The sequence below is a fragment of the Buceros rhinoceros genome, unplaced genomic scaffold (genome assembly GCF_000710305.1).
Source record: "Buceros rhinoceros silvestris isolate BGI_N320 unplaced genomic scaffold, ASM71030v1 scaffold8306, whole genome shotgun sequence".
NCBI lineage: Eukaryota > Metazoa > Chordata > Aves > Bucerotiformes > Bucerotidae > Buceros > Buceros rhinoceros.
The window spans coordinates 32925-47385 of NW_010416877.1; the positions used below are offsets into that span (position 1 = coordinate 32925).

Consider the following 14461-nt stretch of genomic DNA (forward strand, 5'->3'; position numbering starts at 1 on the left):
TGCCACTGCACACTCCAGGGCTGAATGGGATCCCAGCCAGACTGGGGATTTTAAATTTGGAGAGCTCGTTGTGAAACTTCTGTGTTAACTGCTACCTGCTGAAGCTCTGGCCAAAGACGAGTGTAACCTAAGCTACCAAACCGTAAAACCTCATTCTCCACCACATATTTTTTTGTTAATCCCAGAGGCTGCTTTGCCTGAAATGTCCTGGGTTTTTTTTTTCACACTTGTTTCAAAAATTCCTGTAATAATCCCTTTTGTTTTAGGGCAAATTGCTGCTGCTGTGACTGGTGAAGTGAATATTTGAAGGAGCTGGTTGATTAGATCCACCTCTTGAAGGTAGGGTTTAAATTTTATGGAGAAAACAATGTGAGCAGAAAATGGTACTTCAAGCGTCATTTAAGAGGGGTTTTTTCCAGCAAATATTAGCATTTAAATAATATTCCTACATTTAAATAATGTGCCTACATTTAATCTATCCTAAAAATCCCACCGAATTTGGATTTTCGTGTCTCTGTTAACAAGTCATCTCTGTAGCAGTGCTTTGCAGCCCCACTGTCCTGCAAAATTAGCATCTGGTCTCTTCCAATACCAGTGTTTCCAGTGCCAAGAGACATCAGGCACTGGACATAGGATTTCATCCAGTGTCCCAGGCCTTCTCAAAGCTTTCCTTCAGAGAGTGAGTTGTGTCACAGACAATGTAGATGCAACCTTGCTTCTAAGGGAAGGTTGGAAAATGGGGCCCATCCTTCATGCAGCCAGGATCTCCGGCCGAAAGGAACAATGTTTCCTTCCTCTTGTTCCTCATGCTTGAGTTTTCAATCTCTCTTCTGTCAGAGAATCATAATTGAAATTATTAATATGACCATAGCCTATAACCTTAGCAATGCATCAAAGTTAGGAATTATGGATGGACCTGCAACTGTGCATTTTGATTCTAAGGATCTATACTGGTAACAAGGTGATGGGGGTTGACCTTGGAGTCCACCCCATCATACTGCCCGACACAGCAGATAGATACTCTGAATTTACCCCAGCCAAGTGTTTAGCTATCGAGGTATTACTCTGCTAACACTGATTCAAGAAGCTATAGTACAAACTTCAAGGAAACAGGAAGGGGAAACTGCAGGAAGGAAGAAAAACCAATTTCTGAAACCTTGTGGCTTTTTCATGCACTGAAAACTGATGCAACAGATGTTTCTTTAGAAAAAGGTTCCCTTAATATTCTTACAAAGCCGAAATCGTAAAGCTACTCACTCTTTGGTCAATCTTTCGCTTTTTTTTTTTCTTTCAGAAACTTGACTGAGAGTCAACTGAGGGTTTTAAGTGATAAAATAACATGAAGTACACTTTTTCCTGACTTGAAAAACCTAAGTGAGACTTAAATAGGCTCAGCACTTTGCAATTGTCTTTGCTTTCTAGCACTGAACAGAAGTGCGTATTGCAGGATCTCCCTAACATGCTGAAATTCATCCTTTCAGAGAGCGTCCATCTCAGCCCCGCGCTGCTCTCTGAGGCTGTCATGTCCTCGTCATCCTCTTCAGCGCTGGAAACTCAGATCTTCCAGTACATTGATGTACATCAAAGTGATTTCATTGAGGTAGGAACTATATTGCAGTGAAATAACTGATGCCTTGGAGGCCTGTGCTCTACGTGCCAGAGGAGTGTTTGCCACTAAGGTAACGAGCACAGTTCCAAGTCTGGTGTCAGGTGTGCCACATACGCTTCACAAAGCAAGGCTGCGAGGAGACAGTCTGTGCTGGGGACCCTGGGGTGGAAGAACAATTTGCATGGACGTCCAGAAACCCAGTGGCTGTGGGCATTCTTTGAGTGTGTGCAGAGAGGCTGCACTGAGCCAAAATGCACCCACTTGGGAGGAGCGAGTCAGATAGGATGCTCCCTCACTTGCTTTACATCAGAAAAGATTTTGTAAGTTCGCTCTTGACAGGATAGGAGTCTTGGTCCCATGATGGTTGTGCTTTCAGTTTTCTCAGTTCCTGATGAAAAGGCAGAAACATAATTAGTCCAGTCAGTGTCAGTTATGCTTTAAATCTAAGAGCACTTCTGAATCCTCACGAGGCTCACCGAGGTAATTCGTACATCGTGCAGTTTCTGCAATGCAAACTGGTCAACCGCTAGTCTACCTCCTCTTCCACTGGGTGTTAGACCTGTGGTTGACGGTGGAATGCTGAAGCGTGGGCACCCTCCCTGTTTAGAAAACCAGGACTCTTAACCCTGGGGACCCATCTCAGCAATCTGTGACATTGCTGTGACAGGATAGAAATTAAACCATGGTCCAGTGTGACACTTCTCATGTTCAAGGGCCAAACACTGCAGCATCCTGGGTGATTTAACTGCACTTCTTTCCTTCCTGCGCAGGATCTTAAGGAATGGGTGGCTGTGGAAAGCGATTCTGTTCAACCAGATCTGAGGAAAGAAGTAATACGAATGATGGCTTTGGCAGCAGACAGACTGGCAGCGCTGGGAGCCTCTGTGAACTCAGTAAACCTGGGGTCGCATCAGGTGCTTGTCTGATTCTTGCATTTAGAACATCATATTTGCACGTGCAGTCTAGCTGTTACATTCAGTGCTATGTATGTGCGTACGTATGCTATGACACGCTGGTATTTTGGTAGCTAGATAACGATTTATCAATGGTCCCGTAGATGCATGATACCTGCTGAAATCAGCCCCACCTCAGACTGCCTGAGAACAGGCTTGGGAGACCACTCTGAAAATCCAACTGCAAATAGTGGGGGACAGCCCAACAGTTTTAACTGGAGAGACGCAATGTGCAGAAGTAAAATGTCTGATTTTTTTACCTGAGCTCGTAATTATAGTTAATGCCGCATTCATCATCAAAGTCTCTATACAAGGGAGGGAGATTTTACAAGTAAAATGCTGTCGGACAGAAAGGCCTATCTGGAGTTTTGAGAGTCATTTTCCATTTTGGGAGCTTCTGACAAATGCTCCAAGCCATTTTCTTAATGACTGGTTAAAAAGCAACAGCCAAGAGTTAATCTCTGAGAAATCTTTGTCTGGAATTTACTTACCTGTAGGAGCTGGGGGCTCTTTCCTGTCCTGGGCTGTGACTTTTCTATTCTAACAGGAACTCAAAAATTCACTGACAGTGATTCCCTTTTCCTTCCTCTGAGGTTCCTGGGGAGGACTGTGAGAGCCTTAGCACAAGGACCTTGCAGCACAGCACTACTTTAATATTTCAGGCTATGTCATTTGATAGTTGTAATGAATGCATTTAAAATTAAAACCTTAGTGTGCACTTGGCATAAAGTTATGACTGCTGAAATATATAGCAGCAGTCTGTGAGATAACAGTGGGGGATGGATTATCTCTTACTGGAGAAGAGACCAGAGATACTTTTCTCTGCCTAGGGTCAAAATACTGTCTCACAAAATGCGGTTTTCCCTTGATTGCTGGGCAAAAAGCAGCTACACTTTTGCAATGCAGAGTGATATTGCTGAGAACACAAGGGAGTACACACATTCCTTCACTTCTTATTTCTCTCTCCTGCGAGACACCCATCCAGCCTCTCTTGGCCAGTGTGGAGATCTGTTCTGCACAGCGGTACATTACAGGATTGGTTTAGAGCCTTAACCTGTTTTTGAAACAGTCTGAAATAGCTGCTGCTGCCTCCTGCCAGCAAAACTCTATTTTGTTTCTGTATTTGAGGTGACAGGCCTCCTGCCCGCTGTCTGTAGCAAACCCCAAATTAGTTAGTGTGGCTTTTGAGTATTTCAGTGTCACAAAATATGCTTTAGTCACAAAGCACACAATCAGCTTTGTCTTCTCTGGTGCTGGGAAGTAGGGGGCTGGTAACAAGGGCTTTTACGACAGTAAATGTTAGAAGAGCTCCATAAAGTCTCTGCAGAACCTAAACAGGTGGAGAGAAAAAACTTAATTCCTCTGGGTGGGTTAGAGCTGGATTCAAAGTCAGATACGTGCATTTGATCAGATCAGCCAGTCGAGTATATAGAAATACTCGCAGTACTAAGAATTCCAGGATTGTTTTATATAACATTTGTAAGTGTTCAAAGGTTTGGTTTTCCTCAGTTGATTTTTTTTTTTTTTTTTTCTCCACAGTTGCCTGATGGCCAGGATCTCCCACTGCCTCCTGTGATTCTTGGGGAAATGGGGAAGGATCCACAAAAGCCCACTGTGTGTTTCTACGGTCACGTGGATGTGCAGCCTGCCAAAAAGGAAGATGGCTGGAAGACTGACCCTTACACACTGACAGAAGTCGATGGTGTGTACCCGCTCATAAGTTTTGTGTCATTATTTGAATACACGACTGAGACTCTAAGTGGAAGGAGGCTCCCTGTATATTTAAACAAAGCATGAGGACTTCTCCCATGGAGATCTTTGGGACAAATCCAGCACCTTTGAGTCTTGGTGACCGTGCTGTGACTAGTGACCCATCAGTGTGGAAGAGCCACAGAAGGTTAATGCCATTTTACAGAGTATGTAAAAGAGAACCCATTTCTGCTTTAAAATTCTTGTTGGGTTGCTGCATCAACCATTACCCTCCCTCACATTTCCTGTTCTTGCTTTGTGATCCTTTAGTACTGGAGCTAAGAAGCATTTGCAGTGAAGAATGTGAGGACCTGCCCTTAATGTAAACAACCTTCTGCTAAGCCAGCAGAGCATGAAAAGTTCCATTCACTGAAGGAATAAAAATAATGGGTCGAGGGTCAGTGGATGAGTAATGCCCCAAGAACCCAGAAATCCTGATTCTCTGGCGTGCTATAACCATTAAATTGTCCCTCCCTATCGGCTGAGAGCAGTTCCAAACCACCATACTGGGGTAACTATTCTGCCTCCAGTGGGGTCTGCCACAGAAATTTGTCACGGTACCTGAAACTGAAATCTGCCCCTGTATGTAACCGTACAGTCAAACGCTTAAAAGACCAGAAGTTACGTACCTACATTTGCAGATTCGTACCTCTGCTGTGGAATTTATCTTTGGGGTTTTGCTGCTTGTTACCTGGGCTGGCTGATGTGTACAGAAGCTGCATATTGTGCAGACCCTTCAGGCATGTGTGCTGCGAACAAACAGCTCCTAAGAACGCAAGTGAAGGTCAGAAACTGGCGTATAGCAGAAACCACAGTATGATGTATATAAAAGGAAAGAAGGAATAAAAAATGTGTGCCAGTCCATTGGGAAACACCTATCACCTTATTTAAAACAAGCTAATGAAGTCCAGACTCTTTTCACATTCCTCTTAACACACCACTACAGCTTCTGAAGCAACAGGAATGTGCTGATTACACTGAAGTGATGAGAGAACTTTCAAAGATCGCTTAAAAACTGTCCTCTTTTCTTTTTAAGGAAATCTCTATGGACGTGGAGCAACAGATAACAAAGGACCTGTCTTAGCTTGGATAAATGCAGTGGAAACATTTAGAGCCTTGAAACTAGTAGGTATCAATGAGGACTTCTTAAAATTATTGTTGTTGTTATTATTATAATAATCTCTGGAGGGATGGATTTACATTCCTGTGAGTTAGACAGTAAGTCTGCGTCCCAACAGACTACACACATTTTGAAATATTAGATTATTTCTACTGCTATGTCCAGGGCACTAGTCCCACTCAAGTAAGAATCTGTCCTTGAACAGTCTGTATGCAATGTAAATATGGTATTGCCGTCACTGCCCTGCAGAGGAAAACGCACTGGGGGAAACATCCAATCTACATTTCTGCATGGATCGTCTCTCTTGTAGTTCGTAATCAAGTTTTGGTAAAGTCTAACACATTCAGGCAACTCATGGAGGGCTGTAAAAGCAACCCAGCCTTGGATCGCCTCGAGGCCCTCCGTGCAGACAGCCTGTGGGGATAGCTCAGCCCTGAGCTGTCCGGAAGCTACAGACCAAGCGGGGCAGTGCCGCACCGTTCAAAGGAGCCTTGAAATCCCTCAACAAACAATATGCTGAGTCTCAGTCCAAATCACAATTCAGTTGCCTGAGAAAGTAAAATAAAGAGAGGCTGGAGGGTTTCAGTGTTCGTTTCAGCTGACAACGCTGTGAGAGGCAGGAAATTTTCTGTGACAATGACACTGTTATTACGTAGAATTTCCAAAGCAATTAGAATATTTAATAGCACTGATAGAAAGATCGTTTAATGAGACTGTCCAGCAAGTTTTCAGAAAAGAAAAAAAGGAAAAGAAGGGAAAAACATACCACTTATTCTTCAAAAATGAAAAGTAGATAAAACCATGAGGAAACCCAAGTTTTTCTGGGAAATTGTAAGTGACTATTTATCACTGCCCTTTCTGCTGAAGCAAGCTACATATCCCACATTCTTCTTTTCCTAACACAACAGGTACCGCAAGCCAGTCTGCTTCTGATTGTAAAGATTTTTTAATTTCTGAAAATGCTTGTTCCTTACCCAGACTTCTCCAATGTTCATTTAGGCTATGCCAGTGAACTTCAAGTTTGTAATTGAAGGCATGGAAGAAGCAGGGTCCTTGGGGCTAGAAAAGCTACTGGAAGAAGAAGAGTGCTTTTTCTCTGACGTTGATTATGTTGTGATTTCGGACAACCTCTGGCTCAGCAACAACAAGCCTGCCCTCACATACGGGAGTCGGGGAAACGCCTGCTTCTTTGTGGAGGTAAAGGACACAGGTTCATTGGAACTGGGCCCCTCTCCAGAGAGCAATGATGTACCTGTAATCAGCCCTACAGCTGCATGCAGAGAAAGACCGAGTGAGCTTTCTTTCGTATCCCTTTGGCTGGTACAGATTGTCCTCCTCATTTCTTTTCAATTAGCCTTATTTACTTTCATTAACTTCTCTTCAATCATCATTTCTCCACTTACCTCTCTCCCCTTGATCCCTTTCCTATCCCATTACTCTCCTGCCACTCTCCCAGTCTTTTCTCATCACCCCCTCTGCATATCAACTCCATTCTCTTGCAGCATCATCCATACACCCCCGACTCTCTCACCCCAAACCCATTTCTTCTGCTGCTTTGCCCTTTTGCAACGTCTGCTTCGTTCAATGTATCTGCGTAAAGGGACTCAGTTTAGTTGGATCCCTGAGTTTAAAAGCTGCACAATTTTTCGTAAGCATTGGCAGAAGCAAATAATGGTGCACGTAGAATATTTAGCAGTCAACATGAGTTACTGTGAAATGAAGAGCAGAAATTTCTCATCTGGAAACTTCCTAATGAAGCATAAAAAGAATTCAGAGAGAAGATTAAAGAACTTCAGAACTAAAGAAAATTTGCATTAACCTTTATGTTTGAAAAAGAATGAAATTTGTTTTTAATCAAAAGAGCCTCGCAGCCTTTATTCAATTCTTCTAAGTCCTGGTTAAGAAAAATGACGTTATTAAAGTATCAAAAATGATCTCTGCCTGCTACCAGACAGTTGGCTGTAATGAGGTTTTGAGAAGAATGAACAAGTTTGTTGTAGGAAAATATTTTATGACAAACGAGTATGAAAATGTGGCTGGAAAAAGAACCCATTTAATAAACCAACTGCCTCTCTCTATTCTAAAGCATATTATTCAAGAGACCTCTAAGTTCTTATTTGTTGCAATCTGGAATTAAGGTTGGACATATATTTTCCTAATGTAAAACAAGTAAGGTTCTTTCTTGCCTTTGTAATGAAGATTTTACATTAAATAAAAGTCATAGAGAACATGAAGATTTTATTCTGCAACGTTAGAAACAGTAATATGCAAGTGTTTCACTTACAATGTATTTAATCTTTCTGAGGAAAAGAGGGAATGGAGAGGGACCCTTGCTTTCAAACGCTTGTAAATGCTGAATTTCAGCACTGTTCCTCTTCAGATTGTTCCTGACATGATATTTTCCATTTTATAAACAGAAACACCTAATGATTTTCTATTCATTTATGGCCTTGTTTACAAACCCAAAGCCACCAGTCACTGTGGAATACAAACCCTTGCAGAAGCATAAGGCAGGGAGTATTTACATGTGACCAGTGTTTTTGGTACAGGTTGAATGTGGTGACAAGGACCTTCACTCTGGAACTTTTGGAGGCATCATTCATGAGCCGATGACGGACCTGATAGCTCTGCTGGGTAATAACACACATCACTGCTCAGGAGTAACCAGGGAGCAATGGCTAGCAATCCGTCTAACAAAGATTAGTGCCATGTTTAATTGACCTAAGGCAAGTTTAATTGAATCAAGATTCCCAGGTTTCCAAACCTCAACAGCTATGGTGGCAGCACCTGAGGAACGTCCTTGGTAAGGCCAAGACCTCAGGCATGTGCCCATTGTGCTGTTGTCAGTTATGCATCAGTCAAGAGCATTTAAGGATTGCTAGCAACTTGAACACACACACATGCAGGGAAACGTGATTTTTCTGGTGCGGATTTGTATCTCCGTAGGATGAGGTTTTTGTGTCAGCAGCAGGGCTGGCACACCACACACTACACAGAAACAGCAGCTCAATAGTTTTCTTAATCAACGTGATGTTAGATCATCCCGTTAGGTGCCACGGCTTGATGGATGCAAACAGTAGTTACCAGTCAGTTGTTAGGCTTAGCCATTTAGGAAGGAGTTAAGTGGAAGGGATAAGGTGTTGTGACTGCCAAGTGGAAGAAACAGGTCCCCCTTGTACTGACACCTCTGTATTATTTCGTAGACAGCCTTGTGGATCCCACAGGTCGTATTCAGATCCCTGGAATCTATGACAGCGTTGCTGCCCTGACAGAGGAGGAGAGGAAATTATATGAATCGATTGAATTTGATCTAGAGGAACATAAAATTAATAGTGGTGTGAAAAAATTCCTCTATGGCACCAAGGTAACATAAAATCTGTATAAATGATCAGCAGAAAAAAATTAAATCACCCATTTGTAGCATTTATGTGTATTTTCAGTCAATGACAAACTCAAAAAAAAGAAAAAGCACTGAGCATTAAAAGGTAAATAAAACTAATCTGCCGAAAAAGGAGAAAGTGGACCGAAGAATGAATAATCAATGAAAAGGAATAACACAAAACTAAGAGTATTGCTCTCCCTTCCTTGCACTACGCCTTCTCTTTCTCCACGCCTAACCAGCCAGACAAAATGAGCGTTAAAACCCCTGCACACACATTACATAGTAGGAAAGAAGTTGTATTCAGCTCTGAAAAATGGAAGGCAGCTTTAGGCAGATGTGTTTCGGGTGGGTTTTATTTGTTTAATTTAGATTTTGATCTTTTTCAAGCAAGCCAAAAAAGCACCCAAAGGTATAAGCCTCTCTTTGCCAGCATTTAAAAATTATACCCTAAATAAAAACCAGCAGGTAAAGACTGGCTCAGAAAGATGTCTTTGCACAAGAGTGGCTGCTGGGAGAACTGAATTATTTGGTTTTTTATCACTAACGTAATTATACTGGTATAAGCTCTAGCAAGGATGCTTTTATTTCCATGAAAAAGCTTCCAAATTAGTCTAAGCTAGACTGTAATAATCAGAAGTATAATGTAATAACACTATATTATAAAGTTTTGATGCTTTGTCTATATGAGGATGAAGTGGTGCAAATTTTATCTGTGCATAAAGCTCTAGTCTCATAAAACTGGAGTAGGAGGAAAGGAGCAGTGCCCTGGGGTTCTGCATGAAGAGCGATTTATAATTCGTATATTTCTCCTTTCTTCCTTTGAATAAACTTTTATATATATATATACTTCTTATGTTCTCTAGAAAAACAGATCAGCTTGGTTACTGACTGTTGTCATCTTGCCTATTGCATTATTTAATGCTCATTAGCAGAATTTATTCCCTGGTATCATCTGGGAGGGGTCTGGCTAAACTGGTCACGGGTTTCTTCTCCAAGTTCTGAGATCAGACAATGGTCAGATTAGATGTTGTTCTGATTTTTCTTTGCGCTAGAAGAAATTACTTCCAAGACGTTTTAAAACAATGCTCCGCTTTCCTTGTTGTGCCTGAAAAGCTGTTCTCATCCAAAGATTTCTAAAGGTAAACAAATGTTGACTGAACGAAGCAGTACTTTTTTAAACGAAAAGATACGTGCATGGGTTTAAATTACAAATCAAACATTTCTAAAATACAGAGGTCTCAAACCATAAATTTTAGTATGGAAAAACTGTTGTTTCACATCCATTTATATCACTTGTGAATGGCTCCAGTGATGTCCCTTATATTTTCAATGTTATTTTTTTGAAGGAAGAAATACTTCTGCACCTGTGGCGTTACCCTTCTCTCTCTATTCACGGGATTGAAGGAGCTTTTCATGAACTGGGAATTAAAACAGTCATTCCGGCAAAAGTCATTGGCAAATTCTCAATCCGTCAGGTCCCCCACATGGATCTTTCTGTTGTGAAACAACAGGTAAAAGGCAAACTTCTCCTTGGCCTCTGCTGTGTGAACTATGTCCCTCTTAGCACCTCATGAATTTACACCAGCAGTTGTAAACTGAATATTTCTAGCATTTATTTGTTTCTGAGAGCAGAAGTGGGAATGTGGGTGTAAGTTTGAGTTGTAAGAAGACGAACACTTTTGACTGCAATGTTTTTTCCCCACAGGTGGTGGAGCACCTGGAGGGTGTCTTTTCCAAGAGGAACAGTCCAAACAAACTGAAAGTGTCTATGCCTTTGGGTGCGAAGCCCTGGCTTGCTGATGTTAACAATCCACTATATGTAGCAGCAAGAAGGGCAATAAAAACAGGTACGTTCCTTCCTTTTTTTCAGTTCTTAATGTGTCTGCAAGTGTGCAGAGGAATTGTGGTCACCCACAGAGCAAAAGGATTTCCCAGGTTGGTGCTACAGTCACTCACCCTGTGAATCTCATTGATCTTGATGGAACTACTCAGCCATACCTTCTACATCTTGCTGAATTTGGGTATATTTAATAGCAGCAGCCGAACAACCTCTTTTAGTTTCTTTGTGTACTGATATGAAGCCAGTGGTCTGTAGAGTGCAGCTGATTCATGAAATCAATTGGCTACACACTCAAAACAATTTCTACTCAGAAGCTCTTAATATCTGCTCAAATATATGGCAGCAGAGGAAAGCACCTTTATTTCACTTAATTAATTCATTCTTCCCATGTATTTCAGTTTTTGGAGAAGACCCAGACTTTATTCGAGATGGCTCAACAGTTCCTGTTGCCAGAATGTTTCAGAGTGTACTGCAGAAAAGTGTGATAATGCTTCCGATTGGAGCAGCCGATGATGGGGAGCACTCCCAGAATGAGAAAATAAGCAGGTTTCTTTCATTTATCCATTATTTGTGCTATAAGAGAAGCTGGGGGAACTGGAGTCCCCTGGTACCCATGAATAAGCATGGCCAGATGGGAAGCTCTGCTGTGCACTGGACGGTCCCAATCTACCGCCTCCAGCAGCCTTGTTGCTGTGCCAAGGCAAAAGCAAAATTCCCAGTCCACAGCATACCACTACACACTTTCCATCGGTCTTTAAGCACATCACATTGGCAATTTGCATTTCACTGCCAATGAAATTTGCTTCTGGTCTGAACAACGATGACGTAGATGGGCACTCTTCCATCACAGCATCCATTTCAAAGTATGTCAGTCGGGTGTGGCAGGCTAATGGTTACACATGGATTTTGATAGTTTTCAGTATAAATGGATATAAGGGTATGTTTATATTACAGGGACCCAAACTAGTGTAATTATATCAAAATTGGCCTAAATGTGCCACTTAAGTTCATTCTTGGAGGCACCCATGGTGAGACACCATTCAGTGTGTTGCCTGAACTTTTGTGCAGCTTCTGAATCAAGTCATGCTGAGCTCAAGGAACTGGAGAATCCTACAATTCTCAAATTATTTTTTGTTTCCCCTCAGCATAGCCTCAATGGCTACTCTTGTGGCTACAGAAAATAATAACTAGTGGACAGAACACAGGAAAAAGTTTTCTTCAGTGAATCCTTCAGAGGATTCAACTGAAGGATGCCTGGAATTTCTGTGTACTGGGTCCTTTTCATAGGGTCACCAATCTTGCAAGTTCCTCTGCAGACTCTGAAAACTTCACCAGACCATGCCGCTAATTTGAAAAGCAGAACAGCCTGACAGGCCTTCATTCTCTCTTTCCTTCTTCACAGACACAACTACATTGAAGGAACCAAAGTGTTTGCAGCCTTTTTCCTGGAGATATCAAAGCTGCATCAGCACTTGCGTGAAACCTCCAGCACAGAAACTAACAACTGACAGACTATTGCAAGAAAATCAGCAAAGCAATTTTTAGTCTTAAGCCTTCTAATGTCTTGATCTAGAAAAAGAAGAAATAAATTAGATATTTAGTCGATTGGAATTGGTGCCAGAAATAAATGCCAATGCTCTTACCGGGCGTACTATGAAATGGCACGCATGTGTGCTCTGGTCAGTCAAGTGTTCTTATCCCCAATGCTGTAAAACAGGGTTAGGGATAATCCTACTTGCTGAGTAGAGTAGGTTACATCTCAGTTTTAAAATTCAGGGCAAAGGGAATTTTTACATTTATTTTACCAAAATTGCTTTATTTCTGTTTTGTGGTTTCATTATGTTCATGCTGCTTATTTCATACGAGTATTGCTCATATTCAGAAACGGTAGTTTTCTCCTAAGTGTATATAAAATGTTTGAAGAAAGATCCACTATCAAGTCAGCCTCTTCCCTCTCCTTCACTGAAGGCTGTAAACAGGAAATGCAATACGATTAGCTTGCTGAATTTGATATGAAGACTTGCCTATGAACATCTATTTATGGGAATAATCACTATAGGAAATAAACATTTCAAGGTCTGGATTCTGCCTCTTCCTCGCATTTAATCCAGATCTCCTCTTACTGTGATGTGAGCGCAGGTTTAAGAATCGCTGTATCAATCATCCTTCATGTAACTTTCTTTTTATGCAACAGAAAAAAGTTTTTGTAGACATTCTGGCCAAAGTGTGTCATAAGACAGGTGTTTTTCCACCCAATTAGCAAGTGGTTGTTGTTAATTACTTCCAAAGCACCAGTTTACATTAATAATTAAATCAAAGGAAAATTATACATTTTGAAATGAAAAACACTAGCTGAGAGCTCTGTTTGCAGTTTAGGCAAGACACCTAGCACAAATCACACAGTTCAATCTATACTAATTTCAAAACGTGATTTTTACTACAACATGTAGTTCATACACACACAACCAAAACAACGGAACCAGATTTAACCCAAAACTTAGCAGTGTTATCCCTACGGTTAAAACAAATGGCATTAATTGATTTACAGAAGCAGTTGGTATCTTTCCTTTCTGTCTTGCTACCTCGCTGCAAAAACCTGCAAGAATAAAGGTGATTAAGGGCATAAGGTGTGGATGTGGCATCTATAGAAGGGAATATTGTACCACAGATAATTTGTACGGACAGCTGATGTGGAGAGTTATCAGGATAAAGGCCTTGACTCAATTAATAAATTAAATAAATTAAATAAACAGGCTTCTGATTTTCAGTTGCTCCCCTGAAATTCCTAGGAGCTGGAGACAAAAGCAGTAGGCCTTTGAATAGATCTGGGAGCAGTGATAATCTGGGATATTTAGGTTTTAGACCATGTTCTCCACAAACTCCCGTTCTCAGACTTACTTGGGCTGTGAGCTCAGTGCTACGAGCTGAATAAGGATGCTGGCTGCTGACGGCGTTCGAGGGGAAAAGGAGGACTCAGCACTGACTTTCTTACTTGTGTCAGCTCTGCAGACTGTAACTTTCGGTGCCCAAGACAAGGACCAAGCCTCCAAGATCAGAAGGCTCCAGTTTGGACATCATCAACTTGCAGAAGAGGTTCTCTGCAGTCTCTCAGCTCCCTCCAGCTATTGAAACCACTTAGGCACCAGCATCGTAAGGAACACTGCAGGGATGAGCACTCCAGCACCTGCACAGGACTCGGGGCATATCAGTCCATGCTAAAAGCTCCATAAAGGTAACAGACTGAATTTTGCTCAGGTATTTGAAGATATACAATTAACATAAACCATGATTTGCAATCCCCTATTTTGCAGTGGCTTTACAAAGTGACTTCAACCATCATTCAAAGAAACAGCTGCTCATAAATATGACCCTTTCGGTAGAAGAGAAGAATCAAAAGCTTGGTGAGATGGTGGAGGCGGCAGATTTCCTCAGGAAAGAGGTATGTTTCTAGGGATATAACTGCTCTGAAAATCACTATAATCCATGCTGTCTGTGAGTTCTAAAACACTAAGAAGTGCACCTGAAGGTGGGATTATGCTATATGTATTTTTTTCTGTTGCTCTCTGGACCACTAAATAAAATACAGTCATCAAAGACAGCATCATTTCCTAAGAGCAGGCACTGTCAGAGCAGTGCACTCAAATAAGGTTCTGCTTCGAAATAGACATGTACTGTCAAGATAAAACCATGTGTGTGATAGAGTGGGACCACTAAATTATGCAGACCATCCTCACACCTCCTTCAGCCCCAGAAGAGAGAAATAGCAGAAAACTTCAATTTCAGTTTCTCCTGCCCATGAAAGCAAGCA

General features: G+C 41.6%; 1 protein-coding gene across 1 annotated transcript in view; it reads left to right on the plus strand.

Annotated features, from left to right (window-relative positions):
• Nucleotides 1–1522: 1522 nt before the first annotated feature.
• CNDP1 (carnosine dipeptidase 1 (metallopeptidase M20 family)) overlaps nt 1523–14461 on the plus strand; it is a gene marked incomplete at its 3' end in the record, with an annotated part of 18505 nt that continues 5566 nt past the window's right edge. The window contains exons 1-12 of the mRNA XM_010137970.1: nt 1523–1600; nt 2380–2523; nt 4102–4264; nt 5348–5436; nt 6431–6628; nt 7981–8065; nt 8635–8795; nt 10160–10324; nt 10519–10660; nt 11052–11199; nt 12056–12129; nt 13965–14092. Coding sequence (XP_010136272.1) covers nt 1523–1600; nt 2380–2523; nt 4102–4264; nt 5348–5436; nt 6431–6628; nt 7981–8065; nt 8635–8795; nt 10160–10324; nt 10519–10660; nt 11052–11199; nt 12056–12129; nt 13965–14092 — 1575 coding nt within the window. The remainder of the gene's footprint in view (nt 1601–2379; nt 2524–4101; nt 4265–5347; nt 5437–6430; nt 6629–7980; nt 8066–8634; nt 8796–10159; nt 10325–10518; nt 10661–11051; nt 11200–12055; nt 12130–13964; nt 14093–14461) is intronic.